The 15,000-nt window shown below is 44.9% G+C and overlaps 2 protein-coding genes across 2 annotated transcripts in view; one reads left to right on the plus strand and one right to left on the minus strand.

Annotated features, from left to right (window-relative positions):
• LOC123514021 overlaps positions 1 to 15,000 on the minus strand; it is a 571,965-nt gene that overhangs the window by 271,867 nt on the left and 285,098 nt on the right.
• LOC123514022 lies at positions 2,706 to 5,459 on the plus strand. The gene is made up of 2 exons (XM_045271591.1): positions 2,706 to 5,031; positions 5,277 to 5,459. The coding sequence occupies exon 1, from the start codon at positions 3,190 to 3,192 to the stop codon at positions 3,598 to 3,600; it is 411 nt and encodes a 136-aa protein (XP_045127526.1). The 5' UTR covers positions 2,706 to 3,189; the 3' UTR covers positions 3,601 to 5,031; positions 5,277 to 5,459.

Consider the following 15,000-nt stretch of genomic DNA (forward strand, 5'->3'; position numbering starts at 1 on the left):
ATATATATATATATATATATATATATATATATATATATATATATATATATATATATATATATATATATATATATATATATATATATATATATATATATATATATATATATATATATATATATATATATATATATATATATATATATATATATATATATATATATATATATATATATATATATATATATATATATATATATATATATATATATATATATATATATATATATATATATATATATATATATATATATATATATATATATATATATGTAAAGGGCAGAACACCACCTGACCATCAGCCCCTCGTTCTGGATCGTTCGGCCACTCCCGAGCGACACTTCGCTCATTTCTCTCTGCCACGTATGTCTCGAAAACCCTGCTTCTTCCGGTCACTCCACGTCTCGAGGCCCCAGTGAACACCTAACCGAGTCTACCTCGAGCCTCGTCAACACCCAGACGGCAGAGAACTTCCTGGACTCTCAAGGACTGGTCTCTCCTCTGCTGCACTGGCTTAACCCTCTGTCTGCTTCCCGACGCCGTCAACGAATCTGCCTCCAGTGTTGGTGAGATTAGTGTTCCTGTGGCCCTCGCTCGCTTTGGAGGGAGTCTCATGGTGAGCCTGGTGGTGTGCAAGGTGTCCCTGTTGTGTATACTTATGTGTTTTTGCAACTCGAAACTATTCGAAGGTGTTTATTATCGCCCCCACCGGGTTGTGTAGTTCATCCTGGGCCCAGTTTAGAGGGGCAGGCCAGTGATGGCGTTTCGCACCTTGCCCCCGCAACAGAGTAAACTAGTAAGTTATTACGAACATTTTGGCGAACGCACCTGGATGTTGAAGTAGACTCTTTGGGGTGTTAAATGTGTTAGTGCCGAGTTGCGAACTCTTGTTTTCCTATGTGCCGAGGTGTTTCAGTGGTGCAATGTTTTTCCTTCTCGGACGTATTATTGTGTAGTTGTACGTTCGGCCTCCGTGAACTGGGGAAGATTAGGTGCAGACCCACGTGTCCTCTAATCTACACTTAAGTGGAGGTCCAGTGCCTTTTAACCACCCCTCGTTCCTTGAACGAACAGCCGCTAATCTGGGGATTTCGGCTGGTTCACAGTACCTTACTGTGGTTTGGGCAGCGGAATATTTTGACCGTCTTATTTCGTCGCCTAAGAGTAATTGTGGAGTAGTCATTGCTCCTACAGAGGAACCAGTTATGCTCAGTGTGCTTGCCAGTCAGTGTTTCTGTACATATGCTTGTGCTATTTATGTATACGTTTTGCTTGGCTGTATGTGGGTAAGTTCTTTCTATCTACCTGAGATATTTGATCCATTTTTTGGTGTGGTTGTGCACTTGACTAATTTTTCTACCCCAACCAGAGAGATATTTGTATACCCCTACCTGTGAGATATTTGTAATCTAATTGGGTGTTTGTGCACTTCATCAATTTTACTACCCTTGTGGCTTATTTTGTACATGCATAATTCATGTGTGCGTGAGAAATTTTTGAGTGTTTTCATGGTTGCCTCAAGTGTCATGTTAAGGGATTCCCGTCTCTTAGGTTTTTTTCAAGTCTGCGTTGTTGGGTTTTTTTCAAGTCTGCGTTGTTGGGATTGTTAGTTTCGGTTCAAGGGATTCCCCTGTCTCTTAGGTTTTTTCAAGTCTGCGTTGTTGGGATTTAGTTTCGGTTCTGTCTTAAGATGACTACTTTCGCTGAGCTTACAGAACAAGCAGTAAAGCTCGGCCTTCTCAGGAGATACACACCTAAGAACTCCAGCAGAGCTACTGGGAGATTTATGGTAGCTACCATAAGAGGGCCTCAACATCTTCTGAAAGGGGCAATGAGGCCATTAACGCTAAACCGGACTAAAGAAGCTACTCCCGGATGGTGAAGTGTTATAACTGGGGAAGAAGGTCATGTAAGTAAGGTCATAAGTGTCCAAAGAATCCCAGAGCCTTTCAAGAACCACAGGATAAATACAAGGTAAGATTTTGTATGGATGAGCGGTCTCTCCCATATTATGCAGTTGCCGGCACGATCAACGGCTCCTGGGCTACTACTGTTGCCAGCACGATCAATGGCTCCTGGCCTACTACTATTGTCAGAGACACCGGCTGCAACTGCGTGATCGTCTGAGGAGGCAGTGCTTGATGCTGACGTCTCTCGGCGACCTACGGTAGTAGTAGAGGACGATCTTGGACGGGGAGATATTTTTCCAACCATTAGGTGCTATATAAGATGCCCATGTTTCGAGGGTTGGATTGATGATGCTATCCTAGCTCCTATGAAGCGCGAAGGTGTCCTCATTGGCAACATCTCGGGAGCTCGTAGTCCTGATGAGCCGTCTCTCGTGAATAGCAAAGCACCATCCTCCTTGCTCCAAACCTCAGTCAGTGATTTGGCTATGCTTCTGTCTTCTCTTTTCACTGCCTCCTCTTTCCTCCAGCCTCAGAAGAGGAGCCGCAATTAATGCGAGCATATGCTGTAGAAACCCGCAGTAGCAGAATGGTGCGTGTTCATCCTCTAGTTTTGCCAGAATTGCAACCCTTGGACGTGACTCCGGAGGATTTCTTCGTCTTCAAGAAGTGTCCGTCTCTTGGAAATCTTAGGAACAAAGTTAACACAAGTGAAGAGGAGCGGACAAAGGACCGCTCTACTTTGTAACCTTCGCTGTACAGGACTTCACTATCGGAAGTGTTTGACCTCGAAATATCCATTAAGGTTGGTAAGCTCATTAAATCTTGTTCCTAACGATTGTCGACCAATAATCCTGTCTGTTGGCCATGTAACCCCCTTTTATAAGTCATTTCTCTCGCAGAAAGATCCTGTGACGTCTGTCAACGAATGTCTGCCAAAGGTTGAGTCCGACCAGCACCTCTCCATCCTCTTCCAGAGTGGCGGTCAATTTGGTTGGACCACTGTCTCCCCCATCCTCAGAAGGCCACAGGTACATCCTCACTTTAATCGACTACGCCACTGGGTTCCCAGAAGCCGTGCCACTGACGGAAATAGACTCCATCTCCGTTGCTGAGGCCTTACTCTCCATCTTCGCTAGAGTCGGTATACCATGAGAAATTCTCACTGATCAAGGTACCCAATTTACATCTCGATTAATGCAAGAACTTCAAGTTGTTAGTCAATCCTTTATTTACCACTCTAATTTCATCCTAGCACTAATTGGTCGCATTGAACGTCTACATGCGCCACTTAGAGCTTCCATACGAAAGCTCTGTAAGGACCGTCCTCGAGTGGCACAGATACTTTATTCCTACATTATTCGCCCTCAAATACCCAGCGATAGAACCGGTTTCTCCGCCTTCGAACTTCTCTATGGAAGGACTGTTCGGGGACCTCTCCGCCCTTAGAGATCTATGGGAGGACCGGAACCTGAAGGACGACGACCGATCCGCTTTCCGCTACGTGGTAGAGCTACAGAAGAAGCTAGCAGAGACCGCGCAGATCGCCGCCAACAATGCAGACATCGGTGCCTCGAAATATAAGACCTACTTTGACATCAAGAGTCAAGATTGCCAGTTGCAACCTGGCGATGAAGTCCTTCTTCCCAGCGATTCCAGCAAGCTTCTTGGAAAGGACCTTGTACAGTTTTAGAGCGACGAGGTAAGGTTGATTACCTAATTGATTGTCCCCAAGGTCCGAGATTGTACCACGTCGACCTCTTAAAACGTTACATCCGTCGTGCTAGTTTTGCCGAAGTCTTAGACGAAGTGTCAACACCTGAAGAGACCGAGTCGGAAACACCCGAAGCGGAAGAGTATGTCCCGGAGAACAACCACCTTATTTGTGAAGACGACGTGAAGACGACCCCGAGGACGAGTGCTACTCTTTGCCAGTGACACCTGATGGCTGCTCTGACAAGGATAGACGATCCAGGATCAACCTGAATTTAACTTCAAAACCAGCTGACATCGAGTATCTCTTGTCAGTTTGACGATGTTTTCTCTGATGTTCCTGGGTGTACATCCTCTGTTGAACATAGTCTTAACTACCACTGGCTGCATCAGCACAAAGATTTACCCTGTCCTTGTCCATCTAAAACGTTTCTTTGAACAGGAAGTCTCTGACCTTTTTGAGAAAGGAATCGTACGACGGTCTTCTCAACATTGTTCGCCAGTCGTGATGGTTCCTAAGCCAGACAACACTTATCGGATGGCCATCGACTACCGTCAACTCGACAGCTACAGTCTTCTAGGCTGAGCCCAGCTGCAACATTGAGGAAGATATGTACAAGTTTTCCAGTTCAAGATTCTTCCCCTGAGTTGGATCTCTGCAAGGCTTATTACCAAGTCCCTTTGACAGAGAGAGCCATGCTGACAGCCTTCCCAACCCACTCGGGCCTAATGGAGTTCACCAGACTACCTTTCGGCCTGGTCACTGCTTGGGCCACCTATATCAAGCTCTTGCGCATTGTTCTCTCGAGACGCGCAAACATGGTATTTTATTTTGATGTTTTCATATACTCTCTTCAGACTGGGCCCTGCATATAAAGACCCTTCATGCCGTACTGGACAGGATCAGGACCCATGGACTTAGACTCAAGATCTCCAAGTGCCATTTTGGATTCCCTTTCATTTTATACCTTGGATTCATTTTGGGAGGTGACTGTCTTCAACCCCAGCCTGACAAAGTGGAAGCGCTCTGCAAGATACCACCACCGTCCACTAAGAAACTTCTGCGAGGATTTATTGGAATAGTGAATTTCTACAAGTCTTTTATCACTCAGGCATCCTTCCTCACTGGCCCTCTGACTGATCTGCTAAAAATGACTGTTCGTGAGCCCCTTCCCTGGACGGACGAGTTGCAGGCCTGTTTCGACCAGCTCAAATTAATCCTCTTCTAACCCCATACTTCGTCTCCCTGATCCTAGCCGTCCTTTTGTACTTAGGACGGACGCTTCCACCCGAGGGATTGGAGCGGTTTTACTTCAATATCATCTTGGCATTCCTCATCCGGTTGCGTATGCTAGCAGAAAACTGCTCCCCAGGGAAACCCGGTATTCTACCATTGAGAGGGAATGCCTAGGTATAGTATTCTCCATTCTCAAGTTTGATTTTTACCTCAGAGGGAAAGAATTTATTTTGGAAACAGATCACAAACCCCTCACCTATATGCACACCTTCAAAGGCAAGAATGATCGCCTTCTCAGATGGAGTCTAGGACTGCAACCATACAAATTCAGGGTCGTTCATGTTGCTGGAGCTGACAATCTATGTGCCGACCTCCTCAGTCGAGTTTAGATATTTTCTTCTATCCTTTCTTTTCTCCAGAAGGCATCGTATTCCCTAGGAGTGGTGTTCTACAAGACTACCGTGGCTAGTCTCTTGGAGAGGGGAGTAGTGTAAAGGGCAGAACGCCACCTGACCATCACCCCTCGTTCTGGATCGTTCGGCCACTCCCGAGCGACACATCGGTCATTTCTCTCTGCCACGTATGTCTCGAGAACCCTTCTTCCGTCTGCTTCTTCCGGTCACTCCACGTCACGAGGCCCCAGTGAACACCTAACCGAGTCTACCTCGAGCCTCTCCAACACCCACACGGCAGAGAACACTCTGGACTCTTCAAGGACTGGCCTCTCCTCTGCTGCCCTGGCTTCACACTCTACCTGCTTCCCAGCGCCGTCAACGAGTCTGCCTCCAGTGTTGTTGAGATTAGTGTTCCTCTGGCCCTCACTCGCTCTGGAGGGAGACTCATGGTGAGCCGGGTGGTGTGCAAGGTGTCCCTTTTGTTGTTATATTGTGTATGCCTATGTGTTTTTGTATGTCTAGTAAACTTGGAACCATTCGAAGCTCTGTTTATTACCGCCCCACCGGGTTAAGTGTAATTCATCCTGGGCCCAGTTTAGAGGGGGCAGGCCAGTGATGGATGGCGTTTCGCACCTCGCCCCCGCAATAAATGGACTAAACTAGTAGGTTATTTATTTATATATATATATATATATATATATATATATATATATATATATAGTATTATATATTTATATTTTCCTCTTTGCACCACTAACGATCATCTAAACTACCTTTCATCACGGTTCCTCTTATCTCTTCCATCCCAAACCGTCCATATCATTATCTTTCCCCACCAAACTCCCAACAACTTTTACAGTTTTTTTCTCCCTTGCACACTTCCACAACTAAACCTTTCCCTTACCAAAGCCTCGGGTGGCGCCACAACACTACAGAGAGGACACGAGTGGAATCAAGTACCATCTGCAGCCATACCTGTTCCTTTAGCATCCCTTCCCTAACCTTATATTCTTCCCCTTATCCCTTTGTACCTTCCAGCCGCCTCCTGTCCAGGCCGTCTTGTTGACAGTAATGGATACGCAGGTGTTGTGTTAAGGGCCCGGGGGTGCAGGTGAGCGGCAGGAGGGGTGAGAGGGAAGTGAGAGGAGGGAAGTAAGGTATGAAAGGGCAGCAGGTGTGGTTCCGTTATATGGTTTGTTCTTGTTCCTGTCGTCGTCGTTGCCTGTGTGTACTACACAAAATAAACACGCACACTTCTTCCCTTCAGGAGAACAACAAACTTGTACTTCATTCCGGTTCCCACTGACAGCCCTTCTCTCTCCCCGCCTCTCCCTCTCTCCCAGCCTTGTTCTGTGTGGAAAGAACACAGGACGCTTCACTGCTCCCTGCGCGTTATTTTACTGGGAGAGAGGAAGAGGGAGAGCGCTTACTCTTCGATACAGTACATCATCCCTCAAACTTCAAATAACAGACCTTTAAAGAAAACAGAATCGTTTTATAAGATATACTACCACCAACACTAAGACAAACCTAGACATTCTATACACCCCTTCTGTACCATGCTTTACACCCCTTCCGTACCATGACGCGTTTTCGTATTCATTCTACTTAACTATTACACCCCTTCCGTACCATGACGCGTTTTCGTATTTTATACAGCTTCAGGAAACTGGGGAATAAACTAGTGAAGACTGTGGGGCATATTAATCTTCTGACCTCCATAGACCAATCTCAATAAAACACTCTAATCGTACCTAAATTGAAGGAAAAAAATGCGTCCCAGTACTGAAGGGGTTAAGTACTGTACAATTCTGAAGGTTCTTAGGTCTGTATATATTCTAGTATCTACACACAATACTTCCTGAACAGATACAAGACTCATTAACACCTGGAGACACGCATCAGACTCATTAACACCTGAGGACACGCGTCACACTGTACAGGTGAGGCTAATGGGACACGCGACACCTGGTTGAATGCACCGCACTCAGGGGATGGGCAGGAGTAGGAGGAGCAGGAGGAGGTTTAGAACGAGTGAAGAAAAGGGACAATGAATAGGAAACAGGCGTGTGTGCGTGCGTGCAACATGCGGTTATGCTAATGTGTGCATTTACGTGCCCAAATCTAAAAGGCTCTCTCTCTCTCTCTCTCTCTCTCTCTCTCTCTCTCTCTCTCTCTCTCTCTCTCTCTCTCTCTCTCTCTCTCTCTCTCTCTCTCTCTCTCTCTCTCTCTCTCTCTCTCTCTCTCTCTCTCTCTCTCTCTCTCAGTAAAATAACGCGCGGGGAGCGGTGAGGCGTCCTGTGTTCTTTCCACACAGAACAAATGTGTTCCTATGAAAGCAAAAGTAATGACTCTTCTCCTTCCCTCTGAGTACTTGCGCGCCTTTTATCTGTGAATGCTTCTCTTCCGTACACACACACACACACACACACACACACACACACACACACACACACACACACACACATCTGGTTTACCAAATTAGAAGCACCAAAAATGAAGAAAGAGTTGCAGAAAGAGGAGAGGAGGAGGAAGAGGAGAAAAAAAAAGGTAAACAACAAATTGTAAGTTACATACGTTGGCATTTGTTAGAATCACAAAAAGACTTGTAGAAACGGAGAGCTAAAAAAGACTGCGGAAAGAAAAGAGAGGAGGGGAGGAAGGGAGGAGGAGAGAAGAGGGGGCGAGAGAAAGAGAGACAGAGGGGGAGAGAGGGAGAGTAATAGAGAGGTAGGGAGAGAGTTAACGAGGAAGGGAAGAAGGTTAGTTTTAAGGAAGGCAGGGACAGAAGGGTGAAGATGTGAAGGGAGGAGGAGGAGGAGGAGGAGGAGGAGGAGGAGGAGGAGGAGGAGGAGGAGAGAAGAGCCGATTACATTACGAAGCGGCACTAATGTAAGGGGTCGTGTATGAGACTGTGTGTAAGGGAGGAGGAGGAGGAGGAGGAGGAGGAGGAGGAGGAGGAGGAGGAGGAGGAGGAGGAGGAGGAGGAGGAGGAGGAGGCTATCTATACCCTCCCCCACCTATCACCTGAAATGTGTAATAAATTTCGTCTTAAAGAGGTGTGTGACTACTACTAGTGTTCCTCCCCTCTTCTCTCCCTCCCTCTCCCCCTTTCCTTTTCCTTCTTCTCTCCCCTCCCTCCCTTCCTTCGTCTTTCCTCTGCTGTCTTACTTATCTACTCTCTCTCTCTCTCTCTCTCTCTCTCTCTCTCTCTCTCTCTCTCAATTATTTACAGTCAAAACATAAGATTATTCAGAGAGCAGAAAAGAAATATCGAAAACTAAAGATGGTGATGTGGTGGTGGTGGTAGTAGTAGTAGTAGTAGTAGTAGTAGTAGTAGTAGTAGTAGTAGTAGTAGTAGTAGTAGTAGTAGTAGTAGTAGAAGATGAAAGAAAAAAATAAAGAGGAGGAGGAGGAGGAGATGAAGAAAGAAGACAAAGAAAATACGCAGGATATGAATAGAAGAGGTGAGGTGAGGTGAGGTATGCTGAGGAGGAGGAGGAGGAGGAGGAGAGAGAGAGAGAGAGAGAGAGAGAGAGAGAGAGAGAGAGAGAGAGAGAGAGAGAGAGAGAGAGAGAGAGAGAGAGAGAGAGAGCAGCATCCCGTCACGATACAATCTTATTATATCGTCAGGACAAAGCAGAGACGATACCCCACAGCGCTCTGGACTAAGCTCGGCCGGCCAGCCCCCCTAAACCAGCTCCAGACATCCTCCTCCTCCTCCTCCTCCTCCTCCTCCTCCTACCGCCGCAGACATCCTCACTCCTCCTATTCCTCTTCTTCCTCTTCCTCCTCCCAATGGTGCATTCAGGCCCATCCTCCACATCGTACATTCAGAAAAACCTCCAATATCCTCTTTCTCCTTCACGCAAGATAGACAGACTCCTCCTTCTCCCTCCTCCTCCTTCTCTTCCTCCTCCTCCTCTCGTATAATCTTTCCAAACGTACGCACATATTTTCATGCCAAACAATATGCAAACGACTGGGAAAATTTATGAACGGTGTGGTTTTGGTTATACGAAATTGAACTACAGTGTTAAGGGAAGGTGTCATGAGTGTTAGTGTAATTGTTTTCAGAGGCAACTTATGTTAGCGGCGGAAGTGTTATGAGGGGGAGCCGCTACTGCATCATTCACACACCGGTAATGGCATCCTCTTAACATCTATCCTCTTACTGCACGGACGATACTTTTTTTTTTTTTTTTTTTAGTCTTCTCGTAACCTTTCGCACAAACCTAACCTAACTTAATCTAACTTGACGAACGTATTCTTTATATAACCTAACGTAACTTAATGTCTTACTGCATTGAATAGTACTTTTTTTCTTATTCCAGTATACTTGAATTTATTGTTGTCTTCGTGTAATATTTTGCACAAACCTAACTTAAACTAACCTAACCTAAAGAAACCAACCTTTATATAGCCTTATCTAACTTGATATCTTACTACATGGAAAGATATATATTTCTTAATTAATTCTGGTATGGCATTTATATTTTTGGTGGTCTTCCTGTAACCTCTTCAACGCACCTAACCTAACCTAATCTAACCTAACTTAATCTAATGAAACGTAACACCATCCTCTTACACAACGATATATTTTGTTCCTAGCTGGCATTTACGGTCCACGCAATTTGTCTCCTCGCAAACTGCCGTATATATATAAGCACCTCCAAGCTAACGTAACGAACCAAACCTGTACATAACCCAACGTAACAGTTTATTCTTGGAGTTTATTTATATTCGTGCTCCCAGCGTGTTGTTTCCTCGAGTACAAGCCTTCTGGACATATCTCATACAGTTTTCCTGCGTGTATCTTCTTGTTCATTGCAGTGTACTTGTAGCATGTTTATGTGCACAATAACGAAGATACAAGACACGATACACAAGAAGACACGATACACAAGGAAGATACAGGACACTATGCATAATAAGAGAGAGATCCAAGACAAGAAAGATGCAATACATGATACTTGTAGCGTGTTTACGTGCAAAATATTATAGGAAAAAAAAAAAAATGCAAGCCACGATCAGACCTCCACGTGGCAGTCCCTGTATGAAACCTTTCTACCTGTCATCCTCAACTATAGAAAGTGTCCAATCTTCTTTTACACCCTGATGATTCACCACTAACAACCTGGTCACTCTACTTGCATGTTTTCAATATTACACTTTAAAGGAGACTCATTTTGTATACATCTGCATATTACACCTTTTAAACTTTTCATTGCATTCGTACACATATACTTAAAGATGTATTCTCCATGAAGCAGTTAATACACACACACACACACACACACACACACACACACACACACACACACACACACACTATATATATATGTTTTCTTTCCCAGTATGTACTCGTTAATCAATAAATGCGCACCATGGCCACTTGATCTGTATATTTCACCTTTTTTTCTTACATTTAGGACAGTATACTAAAACCCTTCTGCGCCTCATCTCCACCATTTCAAGTCTGTATTTTAAGTTACCCGGAGTTTCATGAGAGCCTTTGCGGTATTAGTGACAAATCAACACCATTTCTACATTCATTACAGAAGAAACAGTACTGGGAACCCTGCAAATCATCTCTGTGGTCTCTGAAAACATTTGTGGTGTGGGAGCAAAGCGTCTATGAATCCTTAGACACATACATTAACTCCTTCAGTACTGGGACGCATTTTTACCTTGAGTTTTTTTTTTTTTTGTATGTGTGTGTGTGTGTGTGATTAGACGATTTTATTGGTATTAGGAAGAGTCTATGGAGGTCAGAAGATTAATGGCCACAGTCTTCACTATTTCAATCCCACCACATGAGTTTCTGAAGCTGTATAGAACCGCCAAATAGTAGCCAGCGTGGATATGAAAACGCGTCACTGTATTGAAGGGGTTAATAGCTACCTTTCATGAAGTTCATTTTGTATCTCCACACATTCTACTCGTACGTACTGGTGGATTGGGATGGGTACTATACTGAGTTCGTTTTGCACATTCACACTTCTACGTATTTTTTTTTCACTAAATTCATTGAGGTATATTGCTAGTCTCTCTCTCTCTCTCTCTCTCTCTCTCTCTCTCTCTCTCTGGAAGGACTTTATAAATCACCACACATTCTCAATCTATGTTCTCTTCAGTACATACTCGTGAACCAGCAACTCCACTGCAAGGCGACTTGTTCAGCACATCCACACATTTCACATCTACTTTTTCCCTCCTAAACCTTGGCGTTGGACGCTCCACAACGGTAAGTGCCACACATTCCCGGGCCTCTTAACGTTAAGCTTCCTAGCAGGCCCGGCACACACACCACCTTCCCGCCTGGAGTAATCATCTAAATGGATATGATACAGATAAACAGATAACAGCCCCAAGCAGGTACGTACACAGGTGAGGCGTGGTGCATCTGGTGTCCCTTATAGTCTGCTTCTGTACTGTTGCTTTTGAGTTGTGAAGGAGGAGTGTGGAGAGTAAGGGTGGTGTATTATGTGCGTGTCTAAGTGTTGTTATTATTATTGGCATTATTGTTATTGCTATTATTATTATTATTATTATCATTATTAGTATTGTTATGTGTTTCATTTTAATTCTGGAATGTTAAGGAAAGTGTATTACGTGTATGTGTGAGTGTTCTGATGTGTTCTTAATTCCTCTTAATTCATTTTGGCCTCTGTTTATGTGTCACTTTCAACCTAAGGACATTATTATTAAAAAAAAATGTTCACAACTACTTACGTACATTGATATCTACATTTTTTTTTCATTATAGATATAAAGATAAAATTTTGAGAGGAAAGAAAAGTCCAGCGTTTCTGATACTCTAAACAAATGCCTCAACCAAAACTTTTCTCCATTTTTTCGTCACACAGCTAAACAGAAAAAAGAACATTTGCACAAAGTCTCTCCTCATACAAAGCTAAAAAACCAAAGAATCAAATACTTAAAAAAAAAAAAAGGAGCAAAGATTCCACTATATCATTCTGACTTTTCATTAGCGTCTATCACCGCCAGCACCTGTCAGTCAGTGTTTACCTGTGACACGACACGACGCGACTCACTACCGAGACGCGATACGCCCAGGTGTTGTCTTCCTGCTTACCTGCGAGCGTGGCGTCAGGTTATCAGTCAGTATCAGTGAGTTTATGGAGTGGTCTTATTTTCTAATGTGGCCTCGTAATTCCTTATCTGTTTACCATGGACTTGAAATTGAGTGCCTGGACTGAAAGCATCGATAGAGAAAGACCCTCAGTATACTCTCTCTCTCTCTCTCTCTCTCTCTCTCTCAGGATTGGCGTTGACGTTGGTATTAAAATTATTCACCGCTGCAAAGATTATAACACCGGTTTCTCTGTCTGTTTATATTTGCATTTATTTGTCATGCTATTTTTTCCAGAAGTGCAGCCAAGCGAGAAAGATTGGCGAGAGGAACAGCAGAGGAAGAAATAGGAGGAGGAGGAGGAGGAGGAGGAGGAGGAGGAGGAGGAGGAGGAGGAGGAGGAGGAGGAGGTGGAGGAGGAGGAGAATGGCCAGGCTTTAATCTGGGAGGGAAATGTGTACTCTGCGGCGTGGTTAATGAGGTGGTAATGTGTGGGTGTTGTGTGCAGGTGAGGGGGAAGGTGGTGAGAGTAATGACGGGGTGGTGGTGGTGGTGGTGGTGGTGGTGGTGGTGGTAAAGGTGGTGATGCTGGAATGGCTGGTGGTTACGACTTGCGTGTATGTCTGTGTGTGTGTGTGTGTGTGTGTGTGTGTGTGTGTGTGTGTGTGTGTGTGTGTGTGTGTGTGTGTGTGTGCGTCTACGCCATACTGATCCCAACATTACAGTAAGTCAAGGTTCAAAGGATCATTTTCGGTGTCACTCGCGCAAAAATCGAATGAAATGTGACTGAGCTTTTTTACCTTCACTCTTTTCCCATGTTAATTCCACCTTATCTCCTCCCTACACTGCCAAGAACCTGCCCTTCCCACCCCCTCACACTCCTCTCTTTCTCTCTCTCTCTGTCTTTGCGTCTCTAATCACCTTCACTTCCCCTTCTCGTCCTGTATCTCCTCCTCCTCCTCCTCCTCCTATAGCTCCTGGCCCCTCCCATCCCCGCAGTGCTGTCATGGAGTGCGCTGAGGGCAAGCTGTGTAGTGTTCTCCCACAATCAAAGCCTCAATCATAACCTAAACTCCTGTGATTATTTTGTTTTTCCTTTTACATTAGTGTCGAGGAGTAATTGTGTTTTATACCTGTCACTCTTTTTCCGAGACACGTTCCCCTCCTCCTGCTCTCTCTCTCTCTCTCTCTCTGTGTCTGTCTTGCTCTCCCTTTCCTCACCAATCTTCCTTCTTGTGCATTTCTTATTTAGCTTTTCTTTCCTGCGTCTCGGTTTACGTTCGTTCATTAATTTCCTTTGTTTCCAACCTTCCTCTCTCTCTCTCTCTCTCTCTCTCTCTCTCTCTCTCTCTCTCTCTCTCTCTCTCTCTCAGCTGCGATTCCTTTTCAATTCCATATCAACGCCCCCTTGCTATCCATTCTCCTCCAAATGTTCGTCTGTCACTTGTTTTGCCTCTCTCTCTCCTCTCTCCTTTCTCTTGCTCTCCCCTGAACCTACACACACACACACACACACACACACACACACACACACACACACACACACACACACACACACACACACACACACACACACACACACACACACAGCAGATGAAGAGGTGTTGCGGCTGTTGGCAGTGCGGAATGCAAGGTGCTATGAGGCAATTCAGGGAGGGAGGAGAAGCAGAAAGAGGTAAGGAGAGTGAGAGAGTGAGAGGGAAAGAGAAAGAGAGAGAGGGAAAGAGAGATGGAGTGGTGAACAGAGAGGAGAGGAAAGGCGATGGAGGAAACGGTGAAGGAGGAAAGAGGAAAGAAAGGGATGTCTGTCTGTCTGTCTGTTGTCTAGGGAGAAACGAGGGATGGAGGAGGAGATGGTAAGCTTTATTCATTTCCTTTTTCCTTTTTTTCTTTTCCTTTCCTTGCAAGAGATCTACCGACGTTATTGTTGTCTAAGGGCCTCTCTCTCTCTCTCTCTCTCTCTCTCTCTCTCTCTGATAACCCTTACGCTTTTTACTCCATGACAACCACTTCCCCTTCATCGCTGCCCTCCTTCTCTCCCTCCACCTTCCCTTCACGTCACCCTTTTCTCAGTAACTCCTTCGTTCCTCCATCCTGTCTCTCATCCGGCACCCTTTTCTTACTCTTACTCTCTCTCTCTCTCTCTCTCTCTCTCTCTCTCTCTCTCTCTCTCTCTCTCTCTCTCCGCCGCGCCTTAAGTGAACGACATTGCCACAACACGACTCTCTTTCAGCACATGACTAAAGGTGAAAGAGATTAAAGAAAGAAAGAAAGAGAGAGAGAAAAAAAAGAAAATTAATAATCAGATCAAACAGCGCCGACAAAACTTGCTCTCCCTCTGCTCTCTACTCTCTACTCTCTCTCTCTCTCTCTCTCTCTCTCTCTCTCTCTTCCCCAATCATTCCTCTGTATTTGTGGTACATATTCCCCGTCGCTCCCCAGCCTTTGTCCTCGTAGCAGCGGCAGGAACCTGTCAGGGGCGGAGATAAGGAAGATAAGACGGGAAATGAGCCGAGGCAACAGGGGAAAATACAGACAGAGGCGGAGAAGGAACAAGAGGAGGAGGAGGAGGAGGAGGAGGAGGAGGAGGAGGAGGAGGAGGAGGAGGAGGAGACAAAGAACAGAGTAAGGGGATGATATACTGAGGAACAG

The sequence above is a fragment of the Portunus trituberculatus genome, chromosome 37 (assembly GCF_017591435.1).
Source record: "Portunus trituberculatus isolate SZX2019 chromosome 37, ASM1759143v1, whole genome shotgun sequence".
In the NCBI taxonomy this organism is placed as follows: domain Eukaryota; kingdom Metazoa; phylum Arthropoda; class Malacostraca; order Decapoda; family Portunidae; genus Portunus; species Portunus trituberculatus.